Here is an 18,429-nt window from a genome sequence, read left to right on the forward strand (position 1 = left end):
TTTTTCCCAAAATACATTGTCAAAGAACAAAAATAATTATTTAATATATCAATCATTTAGTGGTGCAAATAAACTACACCAGGGATTTTGTTCAAAAGATATTCCTAAAACATATCAGGTTTTTATTGTCTCTTTTCATTTTTTCATTTTCAAAGACAACTTTAAAATGTATTGTTTTAGCCATGTTGATCAAAGTAGTAACCGTGTGAATCCACTATACACAATGGCAGAGTTGGTGTTTTCAACATCTGTGTTCACTAATTCACAATAAAATTGAACAGAGATATTAAAAATACCGATCCTCATCCACACTCACCAGCGTGGATGAGGATTCATATGTTCTTATTTATTCAAATCTGAATTATGCTTTAAAAAAAGAAATATGGGAGAACACCTCTCCAAGACTATCAGAGGCCAGACCTTACACGGCCTTCTGCAGTCACCCGTGTCGAAATAGATAAATTCCAGCAATTATTAAGAGAAGATGAGCAAAGCCAAACCAAACCAGTTTGGATATCACATGGATCACTCTGAGATAACCAATTTTGTGAAATAATAAAACTTCGATAGGCTTGGAGAATATGTCAATGACAAGAAATTATTCCAGCATCCCTATAATCCACTTGCTTTAGTAACAACCAGAGGGTTTGGGACAGCATTGCCATGCCGTGACTGATGATGGATGACTGCAGCTTAATTACACATGATGAGGCTAGCCGCTGTCTCTGCTTGCCTGATAATAAATGGCACTTTTTAATACTGCTCATAGTCTGTGAAATAACAGTAATAGATCATGGTCATTTTTTTTATCACATTTATGATGTGTCTGTGCGAGAACTGTTCCCTCACCATTAGTCCGGCACTTATTCTTATACTTTTTATTCCATGTTTGTATCCACTGTTTCGGCAGCAGATTATCATATTAATCCGAGGAAGATTTCTTTAATCTCAAATGGTATCCGACATGAAGCAAAACATTGTGATTCCGATTGCCCTGAAAAATGAATGCCAGAGGAAATCTGCTTACGTTGGACTTATACAGTGGCATCCCTCACCCCCGGATAGGATGGGACAGGATGCGGGGGGAGAAGCCCTGTGGAGTTTGTCCATATGGCACAACAGTTGGCACATGTATATTTTTTAGGTCTTGGTGGCGCTCTCTGTAATCTACTGGGGCATCAACTCAGAGGGAAATCAGAGCTTAATCTCTTCTGAATATGCTAACAGAGCATGTAAAACATGACTTACTTCTCGTTTACACTCCCAGCGCCTATAATGTCACCATATTTGAGAGCTGACATTTAGTCAGGGAGCTAAGTGTGCAGACTGCATTGGAGTGAGTGAGCGAGTGTGTGTGGATTCTTTCTGCACCTCGGGATAGATTTACTCCCGAGTGACGTGTTGTGAATGGTTGGTGATGCTGACAGGGTCGGCACTGGGCACCCCCCCCTCCCCCCCTTGCTGTGGTCGTGTTTCAGTTTACAGATTTTTGCTTTGTGGGGGGGTATTGTTGTTGTTGTTTTTTCTTCCTTTTTATTTATTTTTTTGCATGCTGTGTCTGTGCAACTGCACAGGAGTCAAAGTAAACACCACGCAGAGATCAGATGAGAAAGGAGACTGGGAGGAGGGGATGGAGCGGAGGTGGGAGGTGGTGGTGGGGGTTAGGCTGTTTGTGTGACACTGGGAGAGAAACAGTCGGGAGGAGAAGGAAGAAGGAGATAGGAGCCCGTGCGTGCGTGCGTTTGTTTCACCTCCTAATCAGTCTTCCTTGGGGACACATCAGCAGCAGCATCAGTGGAGGAAAGTAGAAAGCGTGAAAAAGGAGACGGCTCTCATCTCCCATCATCAACCCGAACCTCATACGAGTAAGGAATGCTCTGAACTATTCTGCTTAGTGATGGTTTCGCATGCTCAGGAATTGAAACAGCAGCACTGTTCTATTCAAGTGACTGTCAACTTGTTTTTTTTTATCACTTCCTCGTGTCTCTAAAGGAATAGTTGACATGTAATCAGATGGAATTAGCTACGGCGACAGTGTTTCGTTTTGGTAACATACTCATGCATGAACACTTTGTGTAACCAAGGATGCTGTTACAGGACAGGGAAGGGGTGAACATGTAGCTGCATCGATCGCTTACTGGAATAAACCTCTGATCGTTCTCACACAGCGCTTAAATTGTGCAGAGGAATCGCAAGCTTTATGCATTTGTCACATGAGATCTTATTTCGCAGCTTTTCTCTACTTAAAGGACAGGATTTCAAACTGAGCGATGCTCCTTTTGGTTCAATCAACAACAAAAACTGTACATGTTTTCTTCTTCTTTTTTTTTAGATCAAAATCTGATTTAGTTCCACGTGGGAGTGCTGGAAAACATCAGGTTTGACCCCCAAATATGCTTGGTTTATATTTCGATGTGCATGGCTGCTCCAGCTCGATACCTGTGTGTCGTGTGTTCTGGACGGATGGGGATGAGCAGCCCGAGGCAGGCATGTGTGGATAAATGATGATTTATGATGTGAAAACTCCTCGTAATTATCGGTCTGAGCCAGCTGTCTTGTCAGGAGCAGCCGTCCATTAAAGTAGAGATAATTGGCTCCGGTTTCTTCTCGTAACACCGATTTACAAACGAGGCCAGGCGGTGGAAGTGTGTGAATGATATTAAGACCTATATCTGAACTGTGCTCACATGTTTTTGATCCAAGAGTAGCTGGAGCACGAGTCAAGGCGTAGGGCTTTGATGACCGGCCCTGCGAGAATTTCTCTCCCTGCCCCAGTTTCTGTGGCTGAAAAGGCTCCGTGGTTAAAAAGGAGAGCAAAGCAGCTGGAAAGCAGACGCATTGGAGACACACGTGATGCATCCCTCTGTTTGTCGCGCTTGTGTGTGTGTGACTTACCTTCCGAATTTCACAGCTCAAAGGCTTTAATGAGCTGCTGCAGCCTGTCCATCATCCTGACTGCAGAGCACCTTAGCGGTCAGAAGATGCGACTCCACTACACGCTCGGCTTTTATCGCAGCACACAGACAACAAAAGGAGCGCGTTATTTTTAGCAGCATCTTTGAATTAGCATATGTTCTGGGTGAGGGTGTGTTTAATAAGAGGAAAAAATAAAGACACGGTTATGTGGTGGAGAGGCTTGAATTTGAACGTGATTTACAATGGCTCGCGAAAGCAGCCACAAGATTTAATGCATTTCACAGGGACTTTATGTGATAGAGCAACACAAAGTAGTGCATAATTGTGAAGCAGAAGAAGAATGGTGTATGGATTTTCAACTGTTTTTTTTTTTTTTTTTTTACAAATAAAAATCTGAAAAGTGTGGCATGCATTAAATGCTCTCTTTGATCTAATATCCCGAAATATAACCCAGGGCAACCAAGTGCCTTCACAAGTCCCACAATTAGTACACAGAATCATTCTGTGTTCAGCGTAATCTGTGTTCAGTTCACACTGATTAAGGTCCGGGTTCAGTACAGATACCGTGTTGGTGCTGCAAGGAACCCAAATCATTAATATCAGCGCATACATTCACATCAGCCACGGTGCGGTGCAAGTCTAGTTACAGGGACCATGCAACGATGCAGAAAATTACTCAAGCTTTCAATTTTTGCCGGCGGCCGCAGTGGTCCCCGGCTCCTGAATTTCACAAGTCAAACAGGAAAAGTCAGGCGCCAGACAGAAGAAATGGCCGGTGAATTTCAGAATAAAAACACCCCACCAACTTATGCTAACTTGACCAGTGTAAAGTTAGCATAAGTTGGTGGGGTGTTTTGTAAAACAGCAAAAAAACAGAAACACGACGAAACGGGTGCATAAACATCCTATTTCATCCATGAAATAGGATGTTTATGCGCATGAACTTTTGCCCTATAAAAACGAAAACCACAGTTGTTTATGAGGGATAGCGACAGGAATTACCCTGTGAACTTCTGTTCTAGCGAGCGCCGTTTCCGCAGCTGGAGCCATAGCTGCCAGGAGCAGTGCGAGTGGGGGGTTTGCAGAGAAGCCGTGCTGGATCAGGACCGTAATCCGCACCGCAGTCAGTGTAAATCTAAATGTTCTGTGGAGAAATCAAAAGTTTGTTAGAGAAGATTAATGAACAAACAGCAACATGAAGACAGAGAAACGCAGCAGACAGGTCAGACAGAAAGTTGTGGAGAAGTTTTAAGCAAAGTTGGGTCATTAACCAACGTCCTACGTTTTAAAAATCTCAAAGAAAATGTCGAGAGGATGGCACATGGGAAAACTTACTAAAAGGTGACCTGAAGTGATTGACTTAGCCCTGAGAGAATAAATCAGAGAAAAAGCCAAGAGGCTATTGGTAATTCTACAGGGGCTGCATAGATCAATTAAGCGTGTAATATATAACTCTGGCCTTTATGGAAGAGTGGCATGAAGACTGTCGTCATAAGAAGCCAGCTTGTCACAATCGATGTAGGGAACACAGGCAACATGTGGAAGAAGGTGCTCTGGTCACACAAGACCAAAACATGCTTTCATGTCATACCCTGTGTGTCGGATGTCTTACATCACAATTAACCCCAAACTCACCATCTTCTTAATGGAAAATAGTGCTGGCAGCATCATGGTGAGGGGATGCTTGCCTTCAGGTCAGACTTCAGGAGCTGACAATCTGATGGAGCTGGAGCGATTTTGCAATGAATCGGCATGGGCAACATTTTGTCTTTAGATGTGCGAAGCTGCTAGAGACATGCCGACATGACTTGAAGCTATGATTGCAGTGAAAGATAAAACTACATAAGAGAGCGTTTCTTCGGGGGATGCGAATACCAATGCATGTCAAAGATCTTGTTAAACCTTGTTAAACCACGAATATCTTCCTCCGCTTCACATTTTTGTGTTGCGTTGCTTGTTCATCACATTAAATTAAGATTACGCCGCACACAGCAAGGCGCTGCAGTCAGCTGTACTATAAAAGGATGATTGCAAAAATTCTAGATGGATGAGTATTACTGGAAAACTACCGAGGAGTGGATGCCTCAGGGGGGGAAGATCCACAAAGTGCATCCGCCGAAGAGTCTTCCCATCAGTTAAAAGGCGAGAAGGCAGCAGCTAATGAAACAAACACAGCCTGACCAGCAGACTGCGCCCAGTTCGCCGCTCGGGGCTTTGTGCAGCCACCTGAATCAAACGGGCGGCAAGAAAAGATATGATCATACTTCACTTGCAGCCGACGAGCCTCAAAGCTCCCCAGCCGTGCAATTTATGAAGCTGCTTTCCCTTCACTTGCTCGGCCGTTTTGTGCAAATTCCAGGAGGGCAGGGAGAAATCTTTAATACGGTTCCTGTACATCTGGCTCCTGCTGACACGTGCAGAAAAAAGGGGGGTCTTGTTTGTGACCCCCTTCTTTGAGAATCACAGGAGAGGACTAAGGGAGGCTGCTGATGTGTGGTTGCTTGGAGACCGCTGTAGGTGGATTATGAAATGCACAGGCAAAACAGAGGCTACTCACTCCGCTGGGAGCGTATGGAGTTGTGTAATAACTGGAAATGTCAGTTAAGGGCAAGAGAAGGGAGGCGGAGTGGAAAAACGTTTGGGAGAGCGAATAAAAAGCTGTCACACAAATCCCTAAATGAGAGTCTAATTAAACACTGGGTGAAATGTGCTCATCTGTGATGCTTTTCCGCCGCTGCTCAGAGCAGACTGCGGCGACGATATTCAAGCAGATCCTGCCCAGATAGAGGCATTGCTATCGCAGTCTGTGTTCAGGCCAGCCGGACTGACTGTGCATGTTTATCTCCTAATCTGACGGCAGGTGACAGAAATGGACGCCCCTCTCGCCACTCCTTGCAACATCCAGATCTGTGAGGTGACCTGTGACTCTTTCCGCATCATGTGGGATATGCCTCCAGAGGACACGGCCAGAGCAACGCATTTCTTCATCGACCTGAGCCGCAGGGAGAACAGGGACCCGAACCGCTTCAAACACAGGGTCTGGAGCTGCTGCGTTATCTCACCCCCTACCTGCAGGGCAGCTGCTCTGTCCACTCCATTCACACCTATATTCCACATACAAACTGGCTAAAAGAAACACTCCAACACAAGGCTCCTTTTTGGTCAGAGTATGGGTCTGATTACATCGTGGTATCCTGCATCTGTTGGGATTTGAGAATCAACACAGAGAGGTTGTGCCCTTTCCGTCACTTCCAATACAGGCAAAAAAAAAGCTAAATGGTCGCAGTCAACCGCCGCAGGCTCGTGACTCATTTGTGCATTGTTTGCTTTTTAAAGTGAACAAAAGCTGGTAAATTCAGCCGCAGCGATGAGCAGTTTTAAACCTCATTACATCCGTCCACTTCATAAATTCACTTCAGTCGTGAAGCAAGATAATATTAATAACATTATTTACATTTTCTTGAAAGTTTATGTGTCACGGTATGGTCCACTAATATCAAATTATTAATGCAATATGTTTTAATTAAGCTAAAAGCGCCTAACCATCTGTGCTCTGTAGGTCGGCACATCTGTCAGCACATTTCTTTCATGCATTTTAATAAGAAACACAGATGTGTTCACTTTAAGCAGCGCCCCGGACAATTTATGCTTGTCAACGTTTGGCTGCACTGTGGGCTCCATGCAATCAAGAAGCGTTAGCACGCTAACAAGCTAACCCGAAAAGAAGACGTTTTGGTCAGCGTCAAGGCCCATGCTTGTATTAGCATTTTTGGTGTTAGCATGCAAGAGAATCCTCCTATTGCAAGCTTCCACTTCCTCTAGGCTTCATTAACATGTTCATGCACTGTTCAATGCATTGTTTGATATAGGAAGTATGCATTGCTACCCAGGGCGGCATGGTGTGTGTGGGGGGGCAGCACGTGTAATCAAAGGCAAATGTATCTGTAGTTGCTCCCTGGACAGGTTTTCTAAAAAAAATCAGTGGGGAGTGAACTTCCCATGTATGCTGCATAGCATAAGAACTGTAAGAAAATATATGCCTATAGACTTATTATTTCTCGTTATTATCTTAAAACACTTAGCTTTATTTTTTTATTATTTAAAAAAAAAACACTTAGCTTTATCAAAGTTGGGTTAAACAGTCACATGTGTATATAGACAATGTTTTAAACAGCCTGAAAAAAAACACACACACACACACACAAAAATAACAGACCAGGGAGGAGTGGAGGTGCAGAAGCAGTGAGCTTTCAACCAACTACCTCTGACACTTTTAATCAAATAAGCACATAAGACATGCATTAAAAAAAAAAGTCCCCATCTGTGACAAGGATTGTGGTTTATTGCTCAAACCTGCATTCAGGATCTGAAAATGTGAGGAAACATTTCAGAAAAAAAAAGGTTAGGTCCCGTTTTCTCACAGCTAGCGGCGAAGCGGCACAAGCAAACTTTCTCATCAGAGATGTTTCCATGGATATGTGGGCCACTGCGCCGGTAATTAGCTGTGCTGCTTAGAGGCCCTGGTCAAAACAAAGCTGCTGATTTGATTAGATGTATCCTAGTTGCAGCAGCTCTGGCTTGAGATGGAACATCACTCTAATAAGGGAACGTTCATACAGAAAAACACATGGATTAATAATTCTAACCATAATTCACTTCCTTTCAAGTCAATCAAATAACAACTAGTTTGCAACCCAGTATTTTGCCCCTGACGTCCTCCCTCTGGTGTTCTGTCCTTCAGGACGTCCCGACCAAGCTGGTGGCCAAGGCTGTCCCTCTCCCCATGGCGGTGAGAGGACACTGGTTCCTCAGCCCGCGCACCGATTACTGTGTTGCTGTCCAAACAGCTGTCAGACAGCCGGACGGGGACTACCTGGTGTCCGAGTGGAGCCCGGTGGTGGAGTTCTGCACCGGAGGTAAAAACTCATCGTCTCATGCTATAAAATCAGCATGTTTTGGTAGTCTGAAACAATGCACGACAAGGGGAAATCTTTTTATATCCCTTGAACTTTTTTTTAAAATGGTGTCACGTTGCAATCACAAAGATGAATGCATTTTGTTGGGTTTGTATGTGATAGACCAACACAAAGGTGTGTTTTTCTTATATAAAAAATAAAATTAACTGTAGTTTGCGTTTGTATTCAGTCTGATTGGGTCAATACCTTTTACTTTTTAATCTTTTGGTATATATCTTTCCACATCTTGACATCTAGACTTTTTTTTGCGAATTCTATTGCTAAAAAAATAGGTCTGGCTCTGTCAAATAGATGGGGAGCACCAGTGAACATCAATTTTCAAGCCTTGCCAGAGATTCCCAATTAGATTTAACTCTGAACTTTGACTAGGACATTCCAATACACTTTTATGCTTTACTATTCTTTTGCAGTTCTGGCTGTATGTAATTTTCTCGCTGAATAGTAAACCTCAGTTGGGTTAACCACGTAGTTCTAAGTCTTTTTTTTGCTACCTCCAACAGGTTTTCCTCCAGGATGACTCTGTATTTAGCTCCATCCATTTTTCTATCAGCTCTGATCAGTTTACCAGCTCCTGTTATAAAAAATAAGAAAAAGATTCCCAGAGTGGGATACTGCCACCTCTTGATTTCAGCATGGATATTGTTCAAGGTGTTAAGCACCTCCTTCCACATTTGGGTGGGTAGTATAGGTGGGCTACAACTAGGGCAGCAATGCTCACACTGAAACCGAAGGGCAATTTGAGAGACCCATTAACCTAACAGTCATGTTTTTGGACTGTGGAGTCCCTCTTGTCTAGAGAGGAGGGTGAAAGACCCCAGACTGGGATTTGAACCTTCTTGCTCCAAGGCAACAGTGCTACCGACTGCCTCACTCCATCCACACATACAACATTTTATGTTAGATGTCTTGAAAACTATGCACCATTAATGTTCCCTCACACATTTTGTTGGTCTATTGCATAAAACGCTATGAAGATATATTGAAAGTTGTGGTCACGGCCTGACAAAATATGAAAAAGGTCAAGGGGTGTGAATACTTTTTTTTTGGGGGGGGGGGGGGGGGCTCCATATTTCCCTGCATTGGGCAGGTCAGACATGAATTTCTTTCAACGTTTCTGCAGACTATGCCATGGAACACCTCCAGCAGCTTCTTGACAAGGCCAGCGGTTCTGCGGGACGGCTGCTGAGATTCTCGGTTTTCTATCGCAACCAGCACCCGGAATACTTTGACTATGTCAGGTTGGAGCTGTTCCTCCTTCTCTTTCGTCCGGTTGCTCACACCAATCAGAAGGAATCCTCATTTCCTTTCTGTGTCTTGACTTAGGAGGGAATGTGGAGGACTGATGCGTCCGGCCCTGAAAGACAGCAGCGGGAGTCACGGCTCTCCGATCAACGGCAAACTCAGCGGAGTCTTCTTCAGCTGCAACACAGAGTTTGACACGGGGCGTCCTCCCAAAGACTCGCCGTACGGCCCCCTCAGATTCCAGATTCCCGCCGGACACCTGCTGAACCCAAACGTCTGCCTGTACTTCGCAGACTTCTACTGCATGTACACGGCGTACCACTACGTGGTGCTGGTGCTTGCGCCCGTCGGCACAGCCGGAGACGACTTCTGCCGCACCCGCATGCCAAGGCTGGACTTGGCCTCCAACCCTTTTCTGACCTACGCCGCCCCCCAGAGGCAGGGAGAAGAGCCTGTGTACTGCCACGCCAGTGACGTGATCCTGGAGGTGCTCTTCACGGAGCCCGTTCATCTGGACCAGGGAGGCGTGGAGCAGATCAGCGGGCACCACCAGCTCATGAGTCTGACCACAGCCAACGCCAAGAAGGATCCGAGCTGCAAAGTGTGCAACATCAGCGTGGGGCGCTGAGGGAAGCCCCCGGTGGGTTGTTCCTGAGTCCGCGGTGCAAAAAGACTCAGAATGGCACAAAACAGCGAAGCAGATGACGGTCCAGGCAGAGCTTGGCGGGCAAAAACATCTCTTGGACTGTGTTGAAGCCGCTTCCACCTCCCCTCCTACTTGAAGTCGAGGAGTTTATTTATTTTTCTAATAGCCTCGTTGGGTAAAATATATCACAGAGCTTCATGGTTTCTCTTCAGGTGTCTTCATGTATTCAACCACCCCCTTGATGTTTCTGCTTTATCACCCGCTCCCCTGTGAATTTGACGTCACCCTCTGTCAGAAAATTAGAGTTTCAGACTAAACAGAAAAAAATAAGTGAATTTATTTCCATGAATCCTTGGGATTCCCTCTGTGCCAGGATCTCCGCCACCTAATGACCCACTGATGTAGAAAAACGTGTTTCCCTCACTAAAGATGCATAAAAGGTTTTTCTTTAAAAAAATATATATTTCAACCACTGAAATTTTAAGAAAACTCAGAGCTTTAATTTGAGAACATGTATCCAGTTAAAAGATAACTACTTTTAACAAATTGAATTGGTGGCACAATCACTGGCATCCCTGCTGTCAGTACTTTTAATACAACCTCTCTTTCTATAGTCTCTTAATCCTCCAGAGTCCCGGGTCGTCTGTTAGTGTCCCTTCTCCTAAGCTTACTCTAGTTTTCTAAAGATTTAGGTCTGAAGACTGAGATGGTAAATTTTGTGTCTGATGAACCATTATGGTGCCCAGCGTTGACTCCCATCCTAGTTAGATCTCCTGTTTTTGAAAAGAGCTGATGAAGCCATGTGCTCTAACAAGGTTTCCTTGTGTCCTTGGAAGAGAAACAGGCCCACAGCATCCTAGATTATCCACCATGTTTTGTAGGGAATGATCAATATCTCATAAATGGTGGATCATTTGACAAGCACATGGTATTTGTATGACTCAATGGATCTGAATGATGTCTCCCTACAGCTCAAGTAGTATCGGTGTCTAAAGAAGTGATAAGCCTCATAAATGGGTAATTCTCTGTAGCAACAACACAATTATATTTATATATTAAATGTCCTGTTAGTCTCATTAAAGTATATTTTTATTAGTCACAAATCTGTCAAAAATCTGGCTGAGGGGTAAATTCTCTTCGTCACGTTTCAAGAGAGGAATGAAAGGAAAATGCTACAGATATACGTTTATTTTTGCAACGTTAATATTTGAGTTGGAAATTGACTGATTGGATCTAGGCATTAAACAATGACTAATTCATCTATCAGCAATCATGCTAAAAAATAATCCAACCATTAGTTTAGAAAGGAATCAAGATAAAAACATTAAAACATAAAACTAAATCTTACTGCTTAAAGGGGAAACTGAGAATAAGCATTTAGATTATCATTGTTGATGAACAATGTAACTCTATCACTGTTTTTCTCACTGATAAGTGAAGGGTTTGTTTTATTTATTCATTTATTACAAATAGTCTGGATTTTCTAAATACCTGATTTAATCTCTGTAGAGACTTTTGGGAAATAAAAATAGAGGAATGAACTACAGAGGTCCATCAGACCTTGTCTGGTCCAACTCCGGACTGAGCTGTCGCCTCTGTTTAAGAATGGCGCTTGGACGTCAGGAGCTGTGGTCCCCGTACCCTCGCCTCTCTGAAGCTGCCAGCGGGGAATAGCTCAGCACACAGCTGGACGATGGTGGTCTCTCTCCCACCTTAGAGCATCTTGATGATCCCTTGACTTGGACTTCTGAATTGAATTGTAACGACATAGAAAAGCTGTAGGGTGAAAGAATATTATCATAAATAAAAAACAGTGTGATCACTCTTGACCCAAGTTAATCCAGGCTCGGTTAACCCAAATGAGCAGAATTTCCCGGTTCTGTGTTTTTCTTAGTCCATCAGTGTTTGTCTCCTGTCATTTCACAGCGACGACTCAGCACTCACCAGCACCCAGACATCCCCCTACCCCGATGTCATCAGGCGTGGACTGTATGGAGGAGGGGTTCACCGGTTATTCCCGGTACAGGTTATCAAACCAAGGCCAAATGAGAATAATTGTTCCTTTAAATCTTTTTAATTGACATCTTTTAGGGAAGGAATGTTTTACAATGTTTCGATTTGTCTTCCTGGAGCGTCAGAAACATTGTTACTCTAAAGCTGTCCCATCACTGATTTGCCCCACTAAATCAATGCACACAAATCATGGATTTTCCCATCGTTTATGGAGTGCTTTAATTTAAGGCCTTTACACAACTTTACCACCAGTGCCTACATCACTTTTTACTGAGACTCTCTTCCGCCTTCATGATATTGCTGTTTTTGTCATTTGCTGCACAACAAAGTTCGACGTTACTGCTTTTCAGAAATTTGACTTTCAGCCAAAAACAAAATTATTTTCACTTGATTTCTAAAGATTCTAAAACATTCACAAAATGTCAACATGTCCAAGCATCTTTTGAAACCCTATGATACCGACTCCAGTTTCCTGCTTCAAAAACTACCCACAGCCAATGACATGAAACAAGAGTTAGGCGTGGGTTTTGGCTCCGAAAGTAAAGGGAAGGTGATGGGATTCCTGTCAGACTGTAAACAGACCTCGGCTAAGATTAGCTTGAGGCTTCTGTGTGCGACGGGCCAGCAATCTTTGACATTTGTGGGAATACTAGTGACGCCCGCAGTGAAAGGGATCCCTCCGCCGTTGCACAAGAGTAATTCATGAGACCAGAGGCCAAAATGTGGGACAGACCATGAGAATGTGGGGTGAAAATGGAGTAGAAGAGAAGAGATTTATTTAAACAAATAAAAACCACAAAAGAACCACTTTAAAACTAAAGAAATAGGCTATGAAACGGAGAAAATAAAAAGCGATCATATATAAGCTGGGTTACTCATGCCCTCTCGCCCGTCCCGTGGCAGAGATGTGAGCTCACACAAACCAGGATGCTGTAATTCTCCCCGTTGTTATTGTCCCAAAACGGCTCCCTGTGCCCTCCGGGCAGATACATCAAACAAAACTCGATCTTCCTCTTGGCGTCCAGCACTTTAGGAACGGCAATGTCAAACTCAAAGATGTCGGTCTGGGGCCCTCCGAAGCGCTTCTGCAGGTAGGTGCAGGGGACGTCCCTGTAGCTGCCCCAGGAGTCGAAGGTGATGCGCACGCGCACGTCCTTCTGAAAGCTGAGGTTCCTGACCCGCGCGCTGCCCTGCAGGGCCTGTTCGCTGACGCTGCAGCTCTCCAGGGTGACCATGCTCTCGGCCAGCTTGGCTCGGAAGGCCTGGAAGTCCAGCGAGGGCTGCGGGAAGCCCAGCTTGAGCCGAGTCCCCGGGCAGCAGGTGCTGACGGTGCAGCTGTAGCCGTCCCCCGTCATGCTCCCTAAGCCTTGCAGAGAGGGCAGCGGGCCCAGGTCCCTCTGATCCTCTTCATGGGAAAACACGCGCACGGCTGCCAGGGAGAAACCCAGCGAGTCTGCAAATACCACACGCCTGTTCTTGATTGGGGTCGAGAGGTCGCTGTCGTCGTCCGGGTCCCTCAGGAAAGGCGAGAAGGGGTGGCCCAGATGGCCCGTGACGTCGACGGGGAGCTGGTCTGTTGCTGGGGGGCGGATGCACGGCCGCTGAGGCTTCAGGATGGGAACCCACACGTGAGGACACAACTGTTCGCGCTGGTTCAAGCACAGCCGCACCGCGATCTCCACAAGCCCGGCCGAGTGGGCCATGGAGCCCAGGCCGAGCATTGACAGGACACTGGTGAGAAATAAACAGGGGAGTTTGGTAAACACAGACGGCCTAGAGCTGTGATTAAACACGTGGTTCAGTTTTTTTTCCCTCAGATTAAAGAATGAGCACATCACACGATCAAAGGGAGTGGGATGATTATATTTTACGTCTACTTTGAAGCAGCAGAGCAAGTGCACTGCAAAAACGGAACTAAAAATAAGTACAATTTTCTTAAAATTAGTGTATCTGTCCTTGATTTGAGCAGGTAAATAAGATGATTTGCCAATGGAATAAGATTTTATCTCTTAAAATAGGAACAACTCATCTCCATCGTCTAATTTCAAGTGCAGGATGTCTAATTATCTTATTTTAGGGGTCAAAATACTCATTCCATTGGCAGATAATATCATTTACCTGCTCAAATTAAGGACAAAACCCCAAATTTTAAGAATATTTTACTTATTTTAAGGTCTGTTTTTGCAGTGTGGTACCGCTGCAGGACAACACACTTACGTCGGGCTGGACATCTCCATGCCGGCAGACTGATGGCGACGTTCACCTCAGGAGTTGGCCTCTGTCTGAGGAAAATGGATAAACGTGTCAGTGTTGCTACAGATGTTCTGTTCAATTTTTGTTTCAAAACTTCACACACAAAGAAGAAAACACCTGCCACAGAACCAGAGCTCATGCAAAGGTAAAAATGGGTTTAAAAGCTACCACTTACTAAAACGTCCACGGCCAGGAAGCTGCAGTACAGCCCGAGTTATCCCTCTGTCTGCAGGACAGTCCGCGACTCAGTCCTATTTTTACCAGCTCACACAAGGCGGCAGCGAAGACTCCGCCCAGCTTAGCATTCTGACCAATCAGAACCAACCAAGAGGTTCCGTTGTTGTAATATTTACAGAGATCTGGTGTATCTCTGGCACCGGCCACCTGTTGCTGTGTTGGTTGCTGCTACAGCAGCCTTGACCTGTCGACTCATGGACATCCTACAGATGCTGGATTAGACTGAGATCTGGATACCTTGAAGGCCAATCTACCCGTTTCTGAAACACCGTTGCACTGTGGCCACATGCATCATGCTGCTGAAAGAGACCACAGCCAGCAGGGAATGGCACTGCAATAAAATTGTGAACATGATCTGCAGCGATACTTAAGTAGGAGGCACATACCAGAGTGACACATGAATGGAAAGGTTCCCAACGTAACATTGCCCAAACCATCACACTGCCTCCTCTGGCTTGCCTTCTTCCCATAATGCATCCTGGTGCCATGCATTTGTCAGGTAGGTGACACACAAGCCGTACATGTGGCTCTCTGTGGAGCAGTCCGGATGCTCGTTGGCTTTTTTGAATATAAGAAATAGGGCTCACCATCCAGGGCACCATTCTGTCAGGTAGCAGCACAAGTGCTCGGTGGGAAGAGAAAGTTTCCAGACAAGTTTCCTCTTTTTCTTGTCATATGAGGTCATTGAAGTTTGTTTCCCTTTGTGTGTACAGTGTCAGCTCCGTAACAACATGGCTGTAAATAGAGGCTGGCTAATGACACAGAGATTGGTAACAACACTAAACAAAAGGAATGGTTCCCTGTTTACGGAGGAATCTGGAACATATTGGATTATATGTAACTCCAAATTGCAGATCCTTAAACTACGTTCACACTGCAGGTCTTAATCCTCAATAGGGCTCGGGATCCGCGTTGCATTGTGGGACGTGGCGGCCATATTGATGGCAACGCAACGTTAAAATACCTCTGACATAACGTTATTGAACGAAGAGACGTAGAAGTAGAGTTGAGAAAGAATAGATAGAAAAAATATGTTAAAATCCCGAAAAGGATCTGAAATTTACCGGGACACATTAAATAGACAAAAACCAGGGTCCGGTATGTTGATAAAAATCAGCATTATTATGGAGCGCCGACGACCACTTGTTGCCACTGTTTTGCATATCGGAGGTCTTCGGCTACCTTGTTTGTGGTGTGAGTGCCTATACTTCATAAAAGTTCCAAAGCTACAATTCCTTGGAGTCTCATGTGCAGTTTACGAATGGATGGGTTCAGGAGCTGCAGATCATAAAGCCAGCAAACAGTGGGAACACAGTAACTCGTACAAAGGTAAGCTGTGCTCAGACGCGCTCTGGCACCTGCTAACCGTTAGTGCTAACAACCACTCACGCATGTAATGTACTTTTAACTAGCTGCTGTGTGTTTCAAAGGTTTAGTTAGTAACGTTAACTGCCAGCCCTCCCTAAACCCTCCGGGTTTCTCACGTATTTGAGCCTTTTCCCGCTGCCGTTTTAGTATTTATGTGCATGTAAGTGGTGTCGCGGCTGAAGGAAAGAAACAATGTAGGCTATAAAATAAAACCGTGCATCTTTAACTTACCAGAATGAAAATGCAGGGAACACACTCTCATTGACATCGGGATACTGTGGAAAGTTATGATCGGTAGTCTTAAAGCCGCGATCCAAGCGAGCCGACAACTCCATTGCGCTTGCTGTCTCTCCCGTGGTTGCGCCTCCAGGCAGGAAAGCGGTGGAAAGTTAACCCATTTTCTATGTTTTTCCCATGGCGATCATGTGTTGCGCTGTTACAGCCCACAACACAGCAACGGTTTACCATGGTTGAAATGAAGTTACGGTAAAATTAATCAAATTAAAACACGGCTGAGAGAGGGAGTACAGTATGCGGTAGTCATAGCAGTAGTCTGAGTAGCGGGGGCGGAGCCACGGAGGCATTCAATATGGCGGCCACACAAAGTAATACGTCATGACGACCAAGCCCTATTCCGATTTTTTTGTGAAATCTGATTTTTGTGCATGGTCGTTCACATTGCCAAATATATGTGACTTGTTTGTGATCTCCTGTGTGAACTGAAATCATACAACTTAAGTGTGCCGCATGTGTAACTGAGGACGCGATGACGTCACACTTAGCAAAGCGTGCTCAGTGTTTCCGGAAGTAAACAGGGATTAAAATGCTGCCGCGCATTTTGCGACCTTTAATTTATTTCTCTCCATTGAATGCTCTCCTCATTGTTGTCCGCCATGGGTGTCGTTTTGCTTACCGCTTCTGCATAGCTGGACGCAGAATAGTGACGTTTGTCGAGTATCTGTGACGTACAGGTCGGATGAATGCGACCTGGCCGTACAGACACAGGTCGCATTTGAAAAGATCAGATACGTATCGGATTCAGGACCACATATCCAAGTGGCCTGGGTCGTATTTAAAAAAAATCCGATCTGTGTTGTTCAGACTGTCATAAAAAGATCAGATCCAGGTCGCATATGGGCAAAAAAAATCAGAATTGGGTCACTTCACGCTACAGTGTGAACATAGCCTTATACTCATGAAACATATCTGAATTATATACTGAACAGCGATTTTTATTAAAGGAGCATAGCGTAAGTTCCACGATTTTTGCAGACGTCTGCCTCCTGTGGCGACAAGTTGAAATTACACCAGTGTTGTGAGCATCTCCCGCTGCGACTGCACAGGTCTTTTATTTAGAGGCGTGATGTCTTCTGAGGTAAGAAAGCTATAAATATTGAAGTTCGCCCGTGTTCTCTTGCTAATGCATCGATTACGGCAGAGACTGAACAAGGCACCCAGCTAAACGAGAGTGCGTAGCGCGTCACACCCATGCACACGCCCAGAGGATTCGACCCAAATCACTCTCTCATTAACTGATTTTCCAGCTTAGAGAGGCAACTGTGGTAAAGAGAGGATAACTCATTTTAGACGTCAGGTAATTGTAAGGGCATGTATGGGAAGGAAAATAAATCATTAACTTAAAAACTTGAAGCATGCACCTTTAAACACATTTTTAGATTTATAAAACCTTTAATTTTATAGTCTTAAAATGTTTTTTTATTATTTTTTTATATTTAAAACTTTAGTTTATTTTTTAAGGGAGTTATCAATCAAAGCTGAAGCCTATAATGTTGTATTTGATACAAGTACTCGTGTGACCCTTTCTATAACCTGACACCACTAAAACAGGTGAATAAACAGTTTTACATCTTTTTTCTGAAAAAAAAAGGTTAAATGCATGGAAAAGAGAAGCATTTTCTGTTTTTTGCCAGTTGAAGTTTCTAATAAACTGTATTAATTATTCAAATCTGACCTTTCTGACAATTACTTCTGGTATCAGGCTTTAAGGGGGTTAAATTGGCTTGCACGCTGCGCATTTATCCGTCAGAAATGTAAATGACGCAACGTCAGGAAATTCACTTTTTAATAGTGAAACTGTTTATTGGATGCTTTTGACAAAACAAACTGTGATAAAATTTGGTCAGGCTTATCTCTGTTTCAGCTCTCCAGCATCTACGTGGCTCAGTACGTGCCGCTGTATGTGGGCTTATTCTGCTTTATGGAAACTATCCCAGTCATGCTGGGCTCTATTCTCAGTCGTGTCAGTCGACACCGATCACCACAGAAGCTTCAGCCTCAACCCTCTCCCAGTTGGCACCTGGCTTGGCCCACAAAACCGTGCGTGACACCGAGGGAGGCCAAATTACCCACAAGTCTAAGCAAGCAACACTGTTATGATCCACGTCCCACACGTAGCGCAACGGAGATGTACTTGGCAACCAGCTTTGATCCTGCTCTGAGCATTTGACATGACCTTAAAAGACCTTGTATCACACATAAAATAAACCAATAACTTTAGTAAGGCAACAACCAGACAGATGTTTGAGAATTATTCTGATTATTAATGAGTTTTGTAGCAATCATGTTGGATTTAGGTCTGGAGTGCTAAGTAGGCATTTGAGCCATTTGATTCAGGTAGGTTAGAGCACGGACATTTTACACAGCAGGACTCCTGCCTTTGAGGACTGGAGTTGGGCACCGCTAATCTAAATCATTGCAGACTCTTGGTGCGTTTTTAGGGTCCTGCTGAAAAGTGAACCTCTGCCCTAGGTTCAAGTC

At 44.4% G+C, this 18,429-nt stretch overlaps 2 protein-coding genes across 5 annotated transcripts; one reads left to right on the plus strand and one right to left on the minus strand.

Annotated features, from left to right (window-relative positions):
- The first annotated feature begins 1,654 nt into the window (after positions 1-1,654).
- Positions 1,655-11,602, plus strand: LOC105926790 (phytanoyl-CoA hydroxylase-interacting protein). 3 transcript variants are annotated; one of them, XM_036144480.1, is made up of 6 exons: positions 1,655-1,865; positions 2,333-2,487; positions 5,777-5,953; positions 7,658-7,832; positions 9,013-9,130; positions 9,216-11,602. In XM_036144480.1, exons 2-6 carry the CDS (start codon positions 2,413-2,415, stop codon positions 9,760-9,762), a joined length of 1,092 nt encoding a protein of 363 aa, XP_036000373.1. In that variant the 5' UTR covers positions 1,655-1,865; positions 2,333-2,412; the 3' UTR covers positions 9,763-11,602. The 3 variants fall into 3 exon arrangements, with proteins under 3 accessions (XP_036000373.1, XP_021172565.2, XP_012718701.2); XM_021316890.2 differs by having other exon boundaries at positions 1,657-1,865; positions 2,333-2,378; XM_012863247.3 differs by lacking the exon at positions 2,333-2,487 and having other exon boundaries at positions 1,657-1,865; positions 9,216-10,237.
- Positions 11,603-11,838: 236 nt separating this feature from the next.
- zgc:77112 (CBM21 domain-containing protein) lies at positions 11,839-14,331 on the minus strand. 2 transcript variants are annotated; one of them, XM_012863273.3, is made up of 3 exons: positions 14,231-14,331; positions 14,011-14,075; positions 11,839-13,524 (listed from the first exon to the last, which is right to left on the minus strand). In XM_012863273.3, exons 2-3 carry the CDS (start codon positions 14,028-14,030, stop codon positions 12,669-12,671), a joined length of 876 nt encoding a protein of 291 aa, XP_012718727.2. In that variant the 5' UTR covers positions 14,031-14,075; positions 14,231-14,331; the 3' UTR covers positions 11,839-12,668. The 2 variants fall into 2 exon arrangements, with proteins under 2 accessions (XP_012718727.2, XP_021172567.2); XM_021316892.2 differs by having other exon boundaries at positions 14,222-14,322.
- Positions 14,332-18,429: the final 4,098 nt, after the last annotated feature.

The sequence above is a fragment of the Fundulus heteroclitus genome, chromosome 12, assembly GCF_011125445.2.
Source record: "Fundulus heteroclitus isolate FHET01 chromosome 12, MU-UCD_Fhet_4.1, whole genome shotgun sequence".
Classification (NCBI taxonomy): domain Eukaryota; kingdom Metazoa; phylum Chordata; class Actinopteri; order Cyprinodontiformes; family Fundulidae; genus Fundulus; species Fundulus heteroclitus.

Bases quoted from the DNA above. Each gene is read 5' to 3' on its own strand.
- LOC105926790 (XM_036144480.1), top strand. From the start codon at position 2,413: ATGTGCATGGCTGCTCCAGCTCGATACCTGTGTGTCGTGTGTTCTGGA. The intron at 5,954-7,657 runs GTCTGGAGCTGC...TCTGTCCTTCAG, and splicing joins CGAACCGCTTCAAACACAGG to GACGTCCCGACCAAGCTGGT. The intron at 9,131-9,215 runs GTTGGAGCTGTT...GTCTTGACTTAG, and splicing joins GAATACTTTGACTATGTCAG to GAGGGAATGTGGAGGACTGA.
- zgc:77112 (XM_012863273.3), bottom strand. From the start codon at position 14,030: ATGGAGATGTCCAGCCCGAC. The intron at 13,525-14,010 runs GTAAGTGTGTTG...ATTTCTCACCAG, and splicing joins ATGGAGATGTCCAGCCCGAC to TGTCCTGTCAATGCTCGGCC.